The sequence below is a fragment of the Giraffa tippelskirchi genome, chromosome 3 (assembly GCF_054371585.1).
Source record: "Giraffa tippelskirchi isolate mGirTip1 chromosome 3, T2T-mGirTip1v1.2.pri, whole genome shotgun sequence".
NCBI lineage: Eukaryota > Metazoa > Chordata > Mammalia > Artiodactyla > Giraffidae > Giraffa > Giraffa tippelskirchi.
The window spans coordinates 182,954,230-182,969,977 of NC_137277.1; the positions used below are offsets into that span (position 1 = coordinate 182,954,230).

Genomic DNA, 15,748 nt, shown 5'->3' on the forward strand with positions numbered 1-15,748 from the left:
CAAGTGACTCCTCAGAGTTGCACCTGAGGAGAGAGTTTCTTCGAAGGGCTGAAAACAGGAGAACTGGGTTATTTTTTCCAGTAGGCTAATATAATTTCCTCTTAGTTTCAGAAGAGGTAACTAAGGCTCAGGGAACTCTTCCAAGGTCACACAGCTGGCAAGTGGGGTTTTACTGAGAGGTCTAGAATCTAGGCCTTCTGCCTCCGCATGCAATGTTCTTCTTACCGTGACTTTCCCTCTCAAATAACTTGATGCAGAGCATGTGGCAGGGTCTCAGCCCTTAATTTGTGTTATTTTTAAAATCTTTATTTTTTAAATTATTTTTGGCTGCACTGGGTCTTCGTTGCTATATGTGGGCTTGCTCTAGTTGCAGTGAGCAGGGGCTACTTTTCATGGCGGTGCACAGGCTTCTCACTGCAGTGGGCGATGGCTGCTCAGGCTGCACACGGCCTTCAGGAGTTGCTGCACGTGGGCTCAGCAGTTGTGGCTCACGGGCTCAGCTGACCCACGGCATGTGGGAATCTTCCTGGGCCAGGGATCGAACCTGTGTCCCCCTACCTACACTGGCAGGCGAATTCTTAACCACTGCACCACCAGGGAAGTCCTGTATTATTTTTTTTGAAAGATAATTTATAGGAATTCCCTGGGAGTCCAGTTTAGTGCTTTCACTGCAGCAACCCGGGTTTAATCCCTGGTTGGGGAACTAAGGTCCTGCAAGGCAATATAGTAATAAAAATAAAAACGTAATTCATTACAGATATAAACAAAAGTTGTTTAATTTGCACATCTTTGTAAGATTTTTCATATAAATAAGTGAACAAATCATGAAAAAACTCATCAGAAACAACGTCCCATTTAGAAAAGATGGTCCAATTTTACTTACTATTGCTGCTACACTGTTCAGGCTTCCATCATCACTGTGTGGACTATGACCAGCTTGTCAGCTAGAGCCTTTGATGAAATTTATATTTAAATTTACATGTGGGTAGGTGGTAAGTTTAAGACTATCTCTGCCAAGGTTGATTGACAACATAGATCCAGAATAAGATTTCTTCATTTATAGAGAAAACAGTTACTACTCTAAAATTTGCCACAGCAAGGACCAGAAAGGGCTCTCTAGAGGCTTTCACTTCTTCCATTCCTAACCAACGTTCAGATCAAGAGAGGTTCTAATGGACAGAGTAAGGATTCCAGGGAGCATAGGCAGCCCCAGTGTGTATTTGTACTTTCAGACGCTGGTTACGTCTGCTTCAGGCCAGTCCCCTAAGTCTCCAGGTTATGTCCAAGGCAGCCAGTTGCAATGGAGGAGTAGTCCCAAGAGCCAGTAAGTCATGAAGTAGCCTAGAATGCATCGTGTGACCAGAGAACACGTCTTCCAGTTGTACAAGAGTCCCATGATAGAGTTTCTGGGGACCTTTTGTCCTGGTGGGGGGTCCCCTGCAGGAGGCTTCCCAGGCACAGTCTCTAGGGATCTAAGCAGTGGTTCTTGATCCAGAAGCAAGTGAGCTGAAAACCAGTACACAATAGGAGTGGAGGAGCATAAAAACCTGGTGAGAACCTGGAATCACAAGAGGGGGAAAATTCACACATTTATTGGAATGTCACTACCTCAAATTGGATAAGCCTGGGACTTCCCTGCTGCTGGGTAAACTATAGCTCCCAGACTAGGAATGTATTACACTGGAAAAGATATTCATTCAGCAGAGCTTAGGATCTGCCTTACAAAGCTGTGTGAAACACCAGCCAGGTGACTGTAAAGTTACAAATAAACATAGCTACAGACTAATTACCACAATAATAGGCCAATCAATACTAAAAACTCCATGGGGTCCACTTTTAGCCCAGGACCAGGACTCTAAACTCTAGGCTGGGACCTCCCTGGTGGTCCAGTGGTTAAGACTCAGTGCTTCCAATGCAGGGGGCCTAGGATCAATCCCTGGTCAGGGAACTAGATCCCACATGCCACAGCTAAAGATCCCGACTGCTGCAACTAACACCTGACGCAGCCAAATAAATAAATAAATACTAAGCTCTAGGCTGCCCCTGGGGCTTTGGGAACCCGAAGCAGTTCTCTCACGCCCTGGGGATGGTAAAGCAGAAGGAAAGGGGCAGGGGATCGTGTGGTTCAACATGGCCCCTCTAGGGGAGTCCAGAGCCAGGTCTCCAAACGGCCTCCCTCATCTCTGGAAACTCTTAAGCTTTGCTGGCATTCACTCCAGTAGCTAATCCGGCTACAAACACAAAATGCTACTTTTTATTTCCCCCGTGCCTCTTATTCACATAGCTCGGAGAACTTTAAAGACAGCCAATGTGCACCTCCAAGAGGCAGAAACTGCTGAGGAGTGACCAGTATGGAGACCAAAAGACTCCCCCGGGGTCATGCTGACCTGAGGCCACAACCAGGAACAAAAACAATCAGATGTACAATCAAACTCTTTCCATCTCTCTTCATCCTCACCACTGACCGAATACCGCACAAGTTGTCCCCTCTGAAAATAGAGCCCCTGCCAGAGCTCAGAGTACCTCAGAAAGTCGGCATTCAGGGAGACATTCCAGGTACAGTTGTATGTTAGAGGAAGGTCCCAGAGACATCCTCTGTGCTCATCCCTGTAACTCAGTCAGATCAGGTCCTTTTAGGACTCTCGTGTCTTCACCCATGCCCTTCCATCTGCCAGAGTGCTCATCCTCTGCTTCTTAAACAGAATTCCTTCTTACTCTTCAGGACCCAGCCTACATATGATGCCCTCCTCACCTCCTTGGACAGCTGGCTACTGTTTCCTCTGTGCTTCCACAATACTTAATCTCACAAGGATCTCCTCTTCCATTCCACTATACTGTAGTTTTACCTTTTACCTGTTAAATGTCTGCCTCTCCACTTTGACCACAAGACCCACTGGGGCAGCAATCTTATCTTATTCATGTTCTGTCCTCAGTGGTCTGACCCAGGAACTCACATCAAAATCACCCCCAAATAGTAGTTGAATGAATAAATTAGGTACAGGTCACTTAAACGGAAGAAGTTAGCTTTCTTGCCTGTTCCTGCCCAATGGGTTTGGCCTGTGTTCACACCTTTTCCCAGCCAGCAGTCCACCTCACCTGAACGTGCATGCATAGACTGCCGAACAGCAGCAGCGCTGCAGCGTGGACCAGGTACACAAACACCCGAGGACTGAGGAATCCAGGTTCAGGCTTCTCTAGGGTCTTTTTGTTCTTGCTCCTTTGCATCCCAAGTGTAAGGAAGAGCCAAGGGTGGGTGGTCACGTATGTCCAAGTTGCCCAGGCAACCAATATAGCCATCGGTGCAGCCAATAGAAAATTGGGCACCTGCTTGAGTTCATAGTATCTCAAAAAGCCGACATTCCAATAGACATCCTGGACGTAGCTGTATATTAGGGGAAGTTCCCAGGAGCACCAAGGCGGCTTGTTTCCCTCTGCAGTTCGGTAGCCCTTGTCTACAGCTAATTGCAGCAAAGGCTGAGGAATGGGGTGGGCTGAGCCTGGTAGACAGAACTGGGTATAGGCGTAATACTGAAAGAGGGCAAAGGGAAGGCCAAGTGTGAACACTGACAGGAACACAGAGCCCATCAGTTTCAAGAGATGTCTCAGAGCATTCTGTACCATGAGAGATGAGACAAAGCCTTGGCACTGAGAATGTACGAGGAAGCCAATGTTGACTAGCCCATTGGCACGTACACCAGTGGCAAGGGCAAAGAAGAGTCCACTAGTCCAGCTTTGGCCCCTTTCCAGCTGCCCCATGGCGCTGAATGTCAGGAGAGCAAATAAAGCTTCTGAGTAACCAGCAGTCAGGAAGACACTGGCGGGGCTGAGGCAGAAGAGCAGCGCCCCGTAGAAGGCCTGGCGGGGACAGTGCAAAACCAGACAGCCCAGGTCGTGCAGTGCAAGGGCAGCCAGTGCGGAAAACAAGGAATTGAGCAGAGCTGCTGAGACGAGCAGGCAGCTCCGCAGGTTCAGCAACCCCCACAGGGGTCTCAGCAATTCAGTCCCCACCCACAGGACCAGGGGGAAACCAGGGAAGAAGGCAAAGTTGTGCTCATACAGGTAGCCGTGCTCGGCAATGAACAGGAAGTGTTCCGCGTCCCAGTGCGACAGGCCACCCAGAAGACCTTCCACAAGCTGGTCCACAGAGCCAGAGGGGGCGAGGCGAGGAGGAGAGAAGGCTTCTGCCCGATGGTCCGGGATGACGGCATTGAAGAGGGCCTGCGGGATGAAGAAGAACTAGTACTTTGGTTGAGCAAGTGGAAGAACATTCAATAAAATGAGGAAGAAAAGACATGTTGGGGAAGAATCACAAATTCACTTTGAAGTGGATGCTCCAGTGCAGAGGTCAACGAAGCAGTGAGATATATAGATCTTGAGGGTGAGCAGAACCATCATGGGTGGAGATATAAATTCGGAAGTCGTAAGTGCATGGATAAAGTATTAAAAGGTGTGAGACTGAATGAGATCACCCAGGGAAGAAGTGCAGATACAGAAAAGAAGAGCTCTGAGGACTGGGTCCTGGACATGTCAACATTTTGAGGCCCAAAGAGAGTGAGGATCCAGCAATAAAGGTAAAGCAGGAAGGGTCAGTGAGGCAGGGACGAAACAGGAGAGCACAGTGTCATAGAACCAAGCGAAGCAAAGGAGTGATCGGCTCTGTTAAATGTGGTTGACAGGTCAAGTAAGATGGGAACTGAAACTGACCACTGGATTTAGCAATCCAGTGAAGGTCACCAGTGACTATGACAAGAGCTATTTCACTGAAGTGGAGGAGAGAGAAGACTGCCTGGACTGGGTTCAACAGAGAAAGGGGAGAAGGGAAACAGTAGATATAGACAACTATTTGGAGGATTTTTGCTGTAAAGGGGAGCAGAGGTGGGGTAGTAGGTGAATGACATTGTGGGGTCAAGAGAAATCTTTTTTTTTTTTTTAAGTGGGAGGTATTTGTTTGCCAATGGGAATAAACCAGCAGAACGGAAACCACTGTGTACGTGAGTGAGAAAGGGAAGAATTGATGCAGCAAGCAAAAGGCGATGGAATCTGCTATGAGAGTGGAGGAGATGACCTTAGTTTAGCAAAGACAGACAGTTCACCCCGCCTTCAGCAGTGAAGGCGCAGAGGGGCAGATGTAGGTTTGCGGATGGCTGTGGAGGAAGTATTCAGAAGGTTGTTTCTCATTGCTTCTATTTTTCTGAATTTTCATTCAGGAAGACAAGCTAGGGAAAAGGTGCTAGAGACTTGAGGAAGTAAGAAAAATGTGTGAAGTAAGTCATTTCTGACCCTAGCTCTCAAAATAGCCTGTGCACTGGAGTTTCAAATACAAGATGCCTGGGTTTCTCCTCTGTTCTACAACATTAATGATTTAACCAGTATGGGGTAGAGCCTGGGCATTTAGGTTGCTTTTAGCTCTCCCAGGTGATTCTAACAGGCAGAAAAATTTAGAGAATAGGTGAGGGACTGGACAGGGAAATACACTAAGATTGCCAGGCAGCACTAAGGACTCACTTGGGTTAATGGTATTGAATAAAGAGACTAGTTAATAGAGTTGTATGCTTTTCTCTGAGCAGATGCCAGCGCAGAGTACGCATGGAACTGAATTTAATCAAGGTTGGGCTTTTGTCTTGTGATTAAGACAGGAAGAAGGGAGCAAGTGAGTTGTACATGTTTGCATGGTGGACCATGGACTCTAAGCTGGGTCAGAAGGGGAGCTGAAGCCACAAAGTGAGTGAGGGACAGGGAAACAGAGCTAGAACCAAGGGATAAGTCCTGAGGGAGTGAACTGGAAAGACAGGAGACAGTGGTTAGATGTATCAGCTTTATTAATATTGAAACCACCAAGAAATATACAGTAATGCTGGAAAGAGCAACAGTGAATCAGGAGCTAAAACCTTCAAGGAATGAGGAAGAATGAGCTGTCACTAGTAGAGATGACAGCAACAATGAGGGGTAACTGGGGATATAACCTGGTGGCAGCAGCTTTAAAGCTCCCAGTGGGGAAGGGGAGGACAATGAAATAGCATTATTATTAAATGTTTTTTTCCCCATTAGATTGTCAGCTACTTAAGGGAAAAGAGATCGTGACTTTTTATACTCACACCTAGCAGTTCTTTGAACAGAACAGGAACTTAATGAAATTTGGTGGCTGAGTGAACAGCACAGAGGAAACATGCTTGTTTCCAGATCACCACCTGAATTAGAACCCCCGCTTCCTGGTACCCTATCCCAGGTGCCATTCAGTCACAGGACTGCTTCCTTAGTTCTGCCAATCACTCAGCTGATGTTGGTTCAAAGGCATCATCAAGTCAGTTTTCCCAAGCCTGGCCACAGGAGTACAACCTTATTTTTAAGGCTCTTTCCTTTTTTGGTCAATTTCTTTACTAGACCAGTTTGAACAGTGAAAACAAGTGGGACAGGACTGATGGTCACGGGGAACAGTCCTAGGCACCAAGCTGAAGACCCTTTTAACTAAACCTGGGACCTAGCAGAGGCTGTTATGCCACATATAGTTGGGGAGGAGAGCGGAAAGGAGTTTTCCACAAAGGAACCAACTATAAGCCTCAGAGAGAATGTGCTTGTGATGAAAGGCACACAGAATATGTTGACAGAACATCCCTTGGCTGCTGACGTACATTCAACAATAATAGATACTGTGGACCTACAACCACTGGGTACTGTGCTAGGCACCATATACAGTTCATACACACCTGAAATCGGGTTAAAATACGTTATCAAGGGCAGCCTTGGAAGGGAAAGGGAGTTGCAAAATGCACTGGAGGTTGTGTGTGGGTGAGACAGGAAGGGGACACAGCTAGGGGAAGAGTAGAAGACACTGATGACTACACAGATAAACACAGATGGTCTCAGGACAGTGCCCCCTCTCTCCCACTCAACTGACTGATACCGTGGTCGGCCTCCTGGTTGGGGACCCAGGGTAATGCTTTGAGCTGTCATACCCTAAAGGCATCAGGTTATAGAATATCATGGTCTGGTGGAAAGATCACTAGCCCAGGGATAAGGAAACCTGGGATATGCTTCTGGCCCTTTTCAAACTTGTCTTGTGACTTTAAGGAAGCCATTGAACCTGAGCCTCAGCCATTTCATGTGTAAAATAAGAGATTAATAGATCATTTCTAAGAGTCCTGTCCACTTTTCAGCTATGTGGTCTAGGTCTCTATAGTTCTAACCACGTGGAGGGGCACATTTGGGAAACCGAAAGATGAGGCCTATTCTTAGTATCTAGCTCAGTCATGTGGCAATGACATGTTTGGGACAAAAGATCAGAGACTGACCTGCAGCACCAGAGTCAGGACACGGCAGCTGACTGCAAACCTCAGGACCTCTTTCCGGGATGGGTCCAGGGGCCACATCCTCTCACCACCAGGAACTCAGGGGGGCTGCTGCCAGGGCTGAGCTCCCTCAGGCTTCTAAACGCCAAAACCCAAGGAGGAAATGTCACACATGGGCAGAAAGTAAATTCTTGAAAGCATTCTTCATAGAAACACCCTCCTGCTTCAGCATTACTATGGCAAACTTAACCACCTAACCTCCTAGATGAAGAAAAAGCATCTTAAAGGCAGATGGGACTGCTTCCCGTCACTCTGAAGCACGGTATTCTTGTAGGGGAAGTTCCACACTTCCCCTAGGCAGGAAGCTGGAAAGCTATGCTCACAGAAAACCTTTAAAAGCCTGTTGAGAGCCCCTGTGTGGGAACTAAAGGCCTGGGTTCAAGTCCTGACTTTCTCATTCACAAGTTTTCATTTTGTTCTTCTCAGCCTCAGTTCTCTAGGTATAAGTGAGACTGGATTCTTTTGTCTGTCTCATGAAATTGTCATGACGGTGAAATGGACTGAAGTGTGAAAAAAGTACTACCAAATCTACACTGCGGTTGCTATTATTTGGTGTGTGCCCTTTCCCTCTTGCCCAGAATAATAAACTAGGTCCCAAACCAGAGTCCCAAAAGTGGGGCACAGAACGGAACTGGAAGACCATAACGACTACACACTCCAGTCAAGCTCTCTGATGTGTGCTCAGTTGGTCTGTTAAATTAAGTGGAGAAGGAAGAGAAAACCACCACTCAGCAGGACTTCAGCCAGCTCATATTGCTAAAACAAACCGAGAGGGACGACCAAGTTGACTACTACAGATGGAGAAACTGTTATTTCCCATCTCTTCATTGGAATGGCAGCAATGTATAAACAACTGCAAAGCCATTTTGAGGGAAGGAATGCACTTTACGGCTTTCTTTCTTTTTTTTTAAAAACACAATTCCTTGGGTTCACAGAAGTAGAGACGGCTCTTACAGAACCAGTCAGAAATCAGAAGGGAGGGCAGGAGCATCAGAGGCAGCTCATCAACTTGGGGTGAAGAACTAAACCTAAAGGAAAAATATTGTACTTAAACTGAGAAATTAAGAGGAAGGGCTGGAAGACTTTCCTTTCTTAACACCAATCAAACCTTTAAGTATCACTTGTTTCTGGAATTTTGTGACCCTCACTAGACTATGTGATATGCTCTCATTACCCTCTCCCTTGTCGTCTTTATAGCTATTGCTTATTTAAGTTGTTTATGAGAGCAGGGGCTTTGTCTATCTTGCTCCCAACTATCCTTCCAGGGCCTCGCATTACACACAGGCACATTAAACCTGTGTTCTGATTTGGTGCAAGTGGCAGGAACTGGATATGGCTTCACCAGTTCACTGGCTCTGGATATAAAATCTCTGTTCCAAGTACTCCTCCCACCATATCTCACGTTGAGAGCAGAACGACAAAGTTACAGACTGCTACTGCTAAGTCACCTCAGTCGTGTCCGACTCTGTGCGACCCCATAGATGGCAGCCCAGCAGGCTCCCCCGTCCCTGGGATTCTCCAGGCAAGAACACTGGAGTGGGCTGCCATTGCCTTCTCCAATGCATGAAAGTGAAAAGTGAAAGTGAAGTCGCTCAGTCGTGTCCGACTCTTAGCGACCCCATGGACTGCAGCCTACCAGGCTCCTCCATCCATGGGATTTTCCAGGCAAGAGTACTGGAGTGGGGTGCCACTGCCCTCTCCCAAAGTCACAGAAGCCACAGGAAAATACAATTTCTCCAGCAAACTAGCCAGAAGCAACAGTTCTCTTTCTTCAGCACAAGGGGGCGCCTGTTGATTACTCCATCACCGGGAGGCCCGGAGGAAGGGAGGGGCCAGCAACGCCACACCGGTTTGCTCATCAAAATTCAGTTCAAAGGCAAGCTTTCGAAATCCCCAGAGAACAGCAGTAGTTTGTGAATCTACCCAACATTGCCAATATCTGACTCGCTGAATCGAGAGGAATCGTAGAAACAAGAACAGCCAACCTTACACGGCCGCTGGTTCTTTATCCTAGGATGAATTCACTTTTTCCGTTCCTTCACTTCCCACCCACATGCAGGGGAGTCGGGAACAGAAAAGCACATAACCCACCTCTGCCTCTTCACCAGGCTTCCATTCTTCCTTTCGTCTCTCCAGACTCAAGCTCTAGACCCAGCGACCACAGAAGACGTGTAGCCTACACTTAGTTTGCAGGCAAACCAAGTGAAAATAAGAATAAAGCCAGTGAGCTCTCCCTCTCAGCTAATTGCGGCCCTCACTTCCCAACAACCTCTTTAGGAAAGCAGACTCTGAACTGGCAGGACACTTACAGAGCAACCAGTTTTACTCTCTTTTCCCTTGAGATAAATATGCCCCAGAGAAGGGAGTAATAAAAACTCTCCAGAGTTTTTACACCAGGGAGCTCATTAGACCCTGTGTAATTACCATCGCCATTTTACAGATGTGGAAACTGAGGCTCACTAGGGTCAAGTGGCACACCCAAGGATATATTTAAGGAGAATGTCTTTTTTTTTTTCGTTCTGTCTGAAACATCAGTCTTTCCACCAGCCCTCACTCCTGCCAAAGCGGATGCGCTCTTTCAGAGCCAGGATCTCCCAACCCCAAGCTCAGTACTTGTCAGATGACAGCGCATGCTCTTGTGTGCTTAGGGCAGGGAGGGTCCCATCTGAGCAGACAGGAAAACCTGTTGAATCGGAGCCCTGGACTCTCTGGGTAAGAGTAACATCCTCGGGCGCGAGGGGTGTTGTTCGGACCCAGGGTCCTCGGGACCAGAGGCCTTGCTGGCCGCCGGCTTCAGGGGCCGTCTTCTGCCCGCCCACCCGGGTCCGAAGCCCGTTCCAGCCGTTTCCTTTTCGACAACAGTCCCAGGCAGAGATTGGGCATCTCCTCTCCCCAAAGGGCCACGGCTCAGGGGTTACTCCGGAGGGGGCCGGCGACGCCCGGCCCGGCCTACGACCGGAAGGCAGGGGAGGGCGGGAGGCTGTAAAGGAAGAGGCGGCACTGGGAGGCCGCTATGGCGGAGGAGGCGGGGCTCCTCGCTTCTCGGCGGCCTCCGCCTCATTTCCCTCGGCCTCCGTTTGACGGCTTCCCTCCCCCTACTCAAAACTCCTAGGCTCCGAAGCTGGCGCCGAGTCCCCAGCGCCGGCTGGTCTCAACCTCCCAGGCGGGGCCCGAACCTTAGATCCTCCATCCGGGGTTCCGAGCGGGCGCGCCTGCGCACTAGCTCCGCGGATGGCGGCCCCGCCCCGCTCCTGCCGGGAGTCGGAGCTGCCCCGCCCCCCTCCACAGCGGCCATGTTGATTCCGGGAGAGCGGGGCGGGGACGGAATAGCCCCGCGACTCAGCGCCCGTCTGCCTTGGCCCCTTCCAGCCTTGGTGACACCTCAGGAGCCCTCGCTCCGCTAGCCCCTTCCCCCTGCCTTCAGTTAGTCCAACAGGGCTGCTGTCTCAGCATCGGTGCTCTTGGCCCAGTTCGAACCACCCCTCAAACATCCTTAAGTTCCCTTGAGGGCCGAGGCCCTCGGAGTTGGGGGCTGCCCTGCGGCCCCTTCACGGAAGCCAGAGCCGCATTTTCCCTGCCGTCAGGCAAAAACAGCTTAGCACAGGGCCTGGCACACAATAGCTGTAGTTTGAGCAGAAAGAAAAGCCTTCTTGGGGTTTCTGTGGCCAGCAGCGGCACCCTGCGTCTTGGGTGTGAAGAAAGTGGGGGTTCCCCCGAACTTTCCCCTCCTCCGGCTACTAGGGACCTTCTGTCCTGCTTCAGTCTTCAGCCCCAAGTCAGGTGGCTAATGAAGGTGGTGAAGGAAACTTAAGAGAATGCCCCCCACGACTCCTTTCTCCTTCACTGAAGCCGTTTCTCTCGTAGGAAGTGGGGCCAAAAACGAAGAAAAAAGAAGCTAACTCAACAAAACCGTCTGTTAGGGAGGAGCAGCCAGTTGGTACCCCTGTAACGGAAACTGTTAGAACAACTTTGCACCGTCTTTAAAGGAAATAGATAATAAATCCTTCTCCGTTGGTGGATTTCTCGTTTCTCAGGATTCCAGAGCCCTTTGTGGTTTCAGTTATCTGCCCTCCAAACGAAGCTAGGGTCTGGGTTAGCCTCTGGCCACAGCCCTGGCTGAGGGAGGGGTTTATCTTCCGCCACAGCTACTCCTGTGGGTGGGAACAAAAGAGGTGGTTGCTATCTCTTCTGGCAAAGAGAGGCAGCCCACAGCATTTCTGTGGGGGCCAGGGACTGTATCCTTGGATTCTTAATAGCTCGTTTCAGGCCCTGAGACCTATACTGCCCTCAGGTATTTGTTGTGTGTAAGGTGGATCAATCACGTTTTAGTCGTGGAATGTTGGAGAAGGGGAAAAATGGAGCGAGCTTAGAACCCTAGGTTTCTCAGTGACACACCCTTGTTCTCTGCTCCAGAGGCATGTGAGTGAGTCGGCAAAGCTGTGGGTTACACTCGTGACTGGGGCCTAAGGTTGTGGCTTGAATCTCTAGAAGTCTTTGAGGCTCCAAGCAGTACTGTGTCTGCAAGGACAAAACCGAGAAATGAACTATCCTTCCTTTGTGAATTCACAAGGGAAAAAGACATGCATTCTTAAGATTCCCTCTGTTCACACACCAATCTCAAAAATCTACTTGTGAAAAGGACAGGCGTCTATTGTGACAATTCAGAATGTTTTTTTACAAGCTCAACTGTCACCCTTTAGAGGTAGAACTTTGTCCAGATCTTCAGCTCTACTTTCTTGCAATTTCTCCTTCCTTTCCTTCTCTACTACCCACCCCCCTCCTCTTCCGCTCTGTTTCCTGTTTCATTTTCTGGCTCCTGCTCCGACTGGAAAACAAGGAGGCTGAATCTTGTGCTCACAAAGCTCTGGCTTGTCAGAATGGAGGAAGACTAGGTGGGATGGGAGGGGTTCTGGGCCTCCAGGGCTGTGAGTAAGTAGTGGAGGAGGCAGCTCTCTCTAGTCTCCTTTTAGAGTCTGCTGCTAAAATGGAGCCTGCATCCACACAGGGAGCCAGCTGAGCGGCCAGCGCTGTGAGAGAGCCAGGGAGAAAGAGACTTACCCCAGGGCTCCCAAAAGATTCTACACCACTCAGACACTTCCCTAAAGAAGTAAATATGCCACACCACCAAGAAACGGTTTCATAATACAAATCTCTGACTAAATTAAACAACGTAAGCAGTGCACCACTGTTTCTAGAATCGTAGAATGTAAGAGAGTTACAGCGTTTCTCTTTCTTGAACTTGCCTGGCTCTGCTCTTGCTGTTTCCCCTGCTTGAAATGCTTCACTGCCAACTGACTACCCTTTGGCCAACCCACTTCAGGTCTCGGCATTTCAGCCGCCTCATTGGAGAAGCTTTCTCTGTCTACCCCACCACAATCACCACCCTGTACTTCCCACCACCCTAATTCTGCTCTCTTTATGGCATTTATGATCACCTGGTTGTCCTGTCCATGAATTAAGTATTGGTTTCACTGTCTTGTTTTCCTCATATGGAATGTAAGTGCTATGGGGGGAGGGGGCCTTGTTCACCAAGGTGTTTGCAGCACTTAGTACCTTGCATATTTTGTGTACTCAGTAAGGATCTAGTGAATAAATCTGTTTGTTTAACCTGCACTTTATGGATGAGGAAACTGAGGCTCGGGTGAAAGTGACCAGTTCTGAAGTTACACAGCTAGTGGCAGACAGAGGTGAGATTTGAATTAAAAACCTCCCTGGCTTTTTTTTTTTAACCACCCCACACTATTTTTAAATCTTTCTCAGGTTTACCTCTTTCCCGCTCTTCCTTTTTTCACTCAACTATGGGTCTTTATGGGCTATATTGAAAATTCTACACAGGGCACACCAAGTCTTAACAGCTCCTACCTACTATTTCCATCATTAAATTCCAATTTTACCTTTTGATTTACTCAACAAAATAGGACTACTATGTAATGAGGATGAGAACATAACACTGAACAAGCAGACACAGTCCTTGTCCTCATGGAGATGATGGTATCCTTTTTAAATTAATCTTTAAATGAAACAAAGGTGAATTATTTTTAATGATAAAAGATACAATTCACAAAGAAGCTAGACATCATAATCCATGATGGTATCATTTATTACAAGGATTTTATAGTGCTTGGCACAAATTGCTTGATAAAGTTGGGCTGTTACAACTCCCTGAACAAAAAGGGGAGCAAGTGATTTTCCCATTGACGCTCTGAAGGAAGTTTGGTAGTTTCCATAGGATTAGGACCATGGAGTGTCTAGAGACAAAATTACTGAGAGACGGCCAAGGCCATCTCCAAATGTGATGGCAGAGCAAAGCAAGATAGCTAGAGAGAAGTAAGTTGTCAGGTTGCTCCAAGGAAGCGAGTGCTCCACGAGAACTACTAAACTTCCTTCACAAGAGTTGGACAAGACAGAGCGACTGATCACACAATCCTACGGGAAGGATGGAGTAGCTGATGCTGATCTTGGTTTTGAGGGCACGCCATTATGGGACAAAAGTGACCACACTGGCCTCTGATCTGCCAACTGTTAGTAGGCAGTGCTAATGCCTGTGATGACAGGCAGATGTGCCTTACCAGAACTTTATACTCCTTCTTTTCACGTGGATTCTTTTTGTGGGCATTCATTGGCAGTTTTCAAGGATGCTGGATGACGCTAAAATCAATCTTGAAACTAGGGGTGGCACCACCAGAAGCATCCTTTTTGGCCTTGCCATATGTATCACTTGAGGATGCCCTTCCACCCTGCGACAAAGACCCCACCCTCCTCTCAATTTCAGGAGTCGAATGCTGATCCTTTAAAGGCTATGGATACTAGATATTTTTCACCCTTTCTTTGGTGTTTGCCTTTCAGTAGTTAGAAAGCCTTGACCCCCCCCAGAGAGGCCTAGTGGGAAGGGCCTTAGCCACTTGGGGGTGGTAGTGGCTGCAGGGCGAAAGAGCCAATGAAGTTGAGAGTATTGTTTAGGCTGGACTTGGCGGCTATCCAGTTATGAAAGAAGGTTAAGGTCATTTGGGGGGTGGGGAGGGAGGAGCCTGGGAAAAGAACTACTGGCCACACCCCTGGGTTCTCCACTGGCTAGGTTCTATTTACTTCTCCAAAGCAAATTACTCACAGCTCAGTAGCCAGTGGTTCTTTCTGCATGTGGTAACTCCAGTCAGAAACTGGAGACCAGGCTAGGCTCCTCCTGCATTGCAGGAGAGCAGATGAAAGGAACCCAGGAAACCAAACTCCTAGGTAATGTTCCACACACAGCCCAGAAATGCACTTTCTTGACTAGAAACTGGAGTTTCAGAGGCCCAGAGCAAAAATATCCATTAGCAGTATTACTTGCCAAAATATAGATATGAAAAGTTTGCCATTTAGTTTTTTCGAGAGTTCTAGGAAGGCAGCTCAGTTGACAAACATTAGCCAATTGTCTCTATTTCCCCCTCTCTCAATGGAGACATATAGAAATTATTCACTCCTGTCCCTGACCCAAATATTAACAACCACACTTAGTTTGACAAACACTTGATTGAAATCAATGGAAGAGTTTTACCTCATGCCAAACACAACAAAAACCAAATCTTGCCTGCTGTGCTCCGAAACTAGATCCAGTTACTCCTGGTTGTCCTCCAACCCAGGAAGGAGGTGGAGTATGTATTAAGAACATGGGCCTTGGAGTCATGGGCCTTTGTGTGTGAGCTCAAAGAAGCTCCTTTTCTCAACTGTAAATGGGAGCCACAATACTTACCTCACAGGCACAGAACTGTTGGGGAATTATTTGCTGTACTATGTCTGGTACACAAGTAGGTACTCAATGGAAAGCTGTTGTTTCAAGTTTCACTTTAAATGTCCATGATAATAGCATTTTCTGTTACTGCTTTTGGTTTCTCCATTGTGTCCCTAAGGAAGTCCATGAAGAGAGAAGCTATATATTGCAACATTAACCTTATGAAAGTAACTAGGTCTGGCCAACATCTACCATTTCATTCAACAACTACTTAGTAAGTAGCTACAATGTGCCAGGCTGTTCTGTAGGACAAGAATATAGCAATGAACCAAATAAACTCCCTGTTCTCAGAGAACTTACATTAATTAAAGTGGAAGACAATAGGTAAGTCCAATATACAATAAGTCTGATGATAACAAGTGCTATAAAGAAAAATCCAGCAGAGAAGGAAAATGAGGCAGGGGAACAGGTTGCTTTTTTCTTTTTTTGGTCATATTGCGTGGCATGTGGAACTTCCCCAACCAGGGATGGAAACCCATACCCCTTGCAGTGGAAGCAGAGTCTTAACCACTGGAACACCAAGGAAGTCTCAAATTACTATTTAAAATAAGGTAGCCAGGGAAAGACTCACTGAGAAGATATTTGAGCAAAGACCCAAAAGAGATGAGGACTTTAGCTATGCAGCTATCTGGCC

General features: G+C 47.7%; 1 protein-coding gene and 1 long non-coding RNA gene across 14 annotated transcripts; one reads left to right on the top strand and one right to left on the bottom strand.

Annotated features, from left to right (window-relative positions):
- Positions 1-751: 751 nt before the first annotated feature.
- Positions 752-10,575, bottom strand: PIGV (phosphatidylinositol glycan anchor biosynthesis class V). 13 transcript variants are annotated; one of them, XM_081580482.1, is made up of 5 exons: positions 10,523-10,575; positions 9,438-9,522; positions 7,290-7,424; positions 3,097-4,218; positions 752-1,558 (listed from the first exon to the last, which is right to left on the bottom strand). In XM_081580482.1, exons 3-5 carry the CDS (start codon positions 7,365-7,367, stop codon positions 1,277-1,279), a joined length of 1,482 nt encoding a protein of 493 aa, XP_081436608.1. In that variant the 5' UTR covers positions 7,368-7,424; positions 9,438-9,522; positions 10,523-10,575; the 3' UTR covers positions 752-1,276. The 13 variants fall into 13 exon arrangements, with proteins under 13 accessions (XP_081436608.1, XP_081436612.1, XP_081436618.1 ...); XM_081580486.1 differs by having other exon boundaries at positions 9,438-9,527; XM_081580492.1 differs by having other exon boundaries at positions 10,446-10,546.
- LOC145542181 (uncharacterized) lies at positions 10,101-11,382 on the top strand. The gene is made up of 2 exons (XR_014079640.1): positions 10,101-11,126; positions 11,211-11,382. It is a non-coding gene; the product is annotated as an uncharacterized LOC145542181 (long non-coding RNA).
- Positions 11,383-15,748: the final 4,366 nt, after the last annotated feature.